This window comes from Cyprinodon variegatus, unplaced genomic scaffold, assembly GCF_000732505.1.
Source record: "Cyprinodon variegatus isolate N-32 unplaced genomic scaffold, C_variegatus-1.0 Scaffold2253, whole genome shotgun sequence".
Taxonomy (NCBI): domain Eukaryota; kingdom Metazoa; phylum Chordata; class Actinopteri; order Cyprinodontiformes; family Cyprinodontidae; genus Cyprinodon; species Cyprinodon variegatus.
The window spans coordinates 20,872-22,285 of NW_015152706.1; the positions used below are offsets into that span (position 1 = coordinate 20,872).

At 42.8% G+C, this 1,414-nt stretch overlaps 1 protein-coding gene across 1 annotated transcript in view; it reads left to right on the plus strand.

Moving 5' to 3' along the window:
• Window positions 1-562: 562 nt before the first annotated feature.
• LOC107080726 (deoxynucleoside triphosphate triphosphohydrolase SAMHD1-like) overlaps window positions 563-1,414 on the plus strand; it is a gene marked incomplete at its 3' end in the record, with an annotated part of 7,824 nt that continues 6,972 nt past the window's right edge. Inside the window, exons 1-3 of the mRNA XM_015368931.1 lie at window positions 563-896; window positions 1,010-1,076; window positions 1,208-1,280. Of these exons, the coding sequence (XP_015224417.1) occupies window positions 710-896; window positions 1,010-1,076; window positions 1,208-1,280 (327 nt within the window). The remainder of the gene's footprint in view (window positions 897-1,009; window positions 1,077-1,207; window positions 1,281-1,414) is intronic.

The window sequence follows — 1,414 nt, forward strand, 5'->3', positions numbered from 1 at the left end:
AATTCATATTAATTTGGGAAATTTGTATATTTAGCTGTTGTGGTTATTTTGTTATCATTTTCATTACTTCTTTGGGTTAAGGATGCATATGTGTCACTTTTTAAGGATGATGGGTTTCTGACCTCTGTCGCCCTTATTTTTTGTATGTATGTTTGGCACCCCTTTATCCTATCTACTCACTAAAACACTTTTAAATGCAATAACGTCTCCGTGGATTTCTTGGACGAATCATCTGGACAACTTGTCTTTGGATATATTAAGGGTACGGGCTTTGCTTATTTTTGAACCCTACAATATAGTTACAGTAATAATCTTTTTCTATGCTGACATGAACACTATGAAGAGAAAATAGTGTAAGAAAAGGTGCTCACTATGTCCTCCTGCTGCCATTAAGTCTAAAGAGCAAGAGTTATCTGAAGATAATCTAAATCATGATAACTTTAACACATCTTACAACAATTTCATAAAAAACAGTTTTCTTTCATTCTAACGTGTGGTCATTTATTCTGAAAGGCACAACCGGAAACAAGCCGACGTGTTTCTCTGACGTAACAGGTCCCGGCGAAAACACAAAACCCCGGGTATTTTTCAGCTCGTCGCCGATTTCTGTGCCGGATCAGCAGTTTCTCTGCGAGTTCGGAGAGTCTGCCTCTGACTTGTTCAGATCTTTATTCAGAAATTCACCTAAAGGCCTGTTACTGCGGTTAACATGGAGAATCGTAAGCGACCCGCAGAGCCATCTGTGAGCCCGGGCGACAAGTTCCACACGCCGCAGAAGAGAGTGTCGCTGGTTCCCGTCTGGCAGCCGGATTCTGACTTCATGCGGTGGGGAATCGGAGAAACATGTCAGTACCTGCAAAGGGAAGGACTCGGAAAATGGGAGGAAATATTCAGAGGTTTGCTCTCACTTCAATCCGCTCTCCACAAAATGTGACCTATGTAGAACTTAGATGTTTGTTCTGCAGCTCATTAAAGTCCATTTGCGTTCTTTTGCTTTGTTTTCATGCAGCTGAGAAGATTACAGGTGTGGGGCTGAGGTACCTGAGGGATGCAGACCTGGAAAAGATTGGCATAAAGTAAGAAAAGACTACTGATAAAATAGCGTGGCATCATTGATGAGTGGAAATGTGTCAAGCACTTCCTCCTCTGCCTCCACATGGAGGCGTTGGCTCTCAGAGACCTCTTAACATCTGATTGTTCCCTTCAGGTGTCTCGGGGACCGTCTGCAGATCCTGCACAGCCTCAGAAAACTATGGCAGATTGAAGCAGAGGCCAAAAAGGTAAAAACAAATTCCCTCAGAGAGACTGTCAAGCAATGGCGTGACACTTGGTAACCCCCACGAAAATGTGGATTAGGACATCTCTCTGCAGATATAATGGTGCGAAAATTTCCTCTTAAATCCACCTGATACTA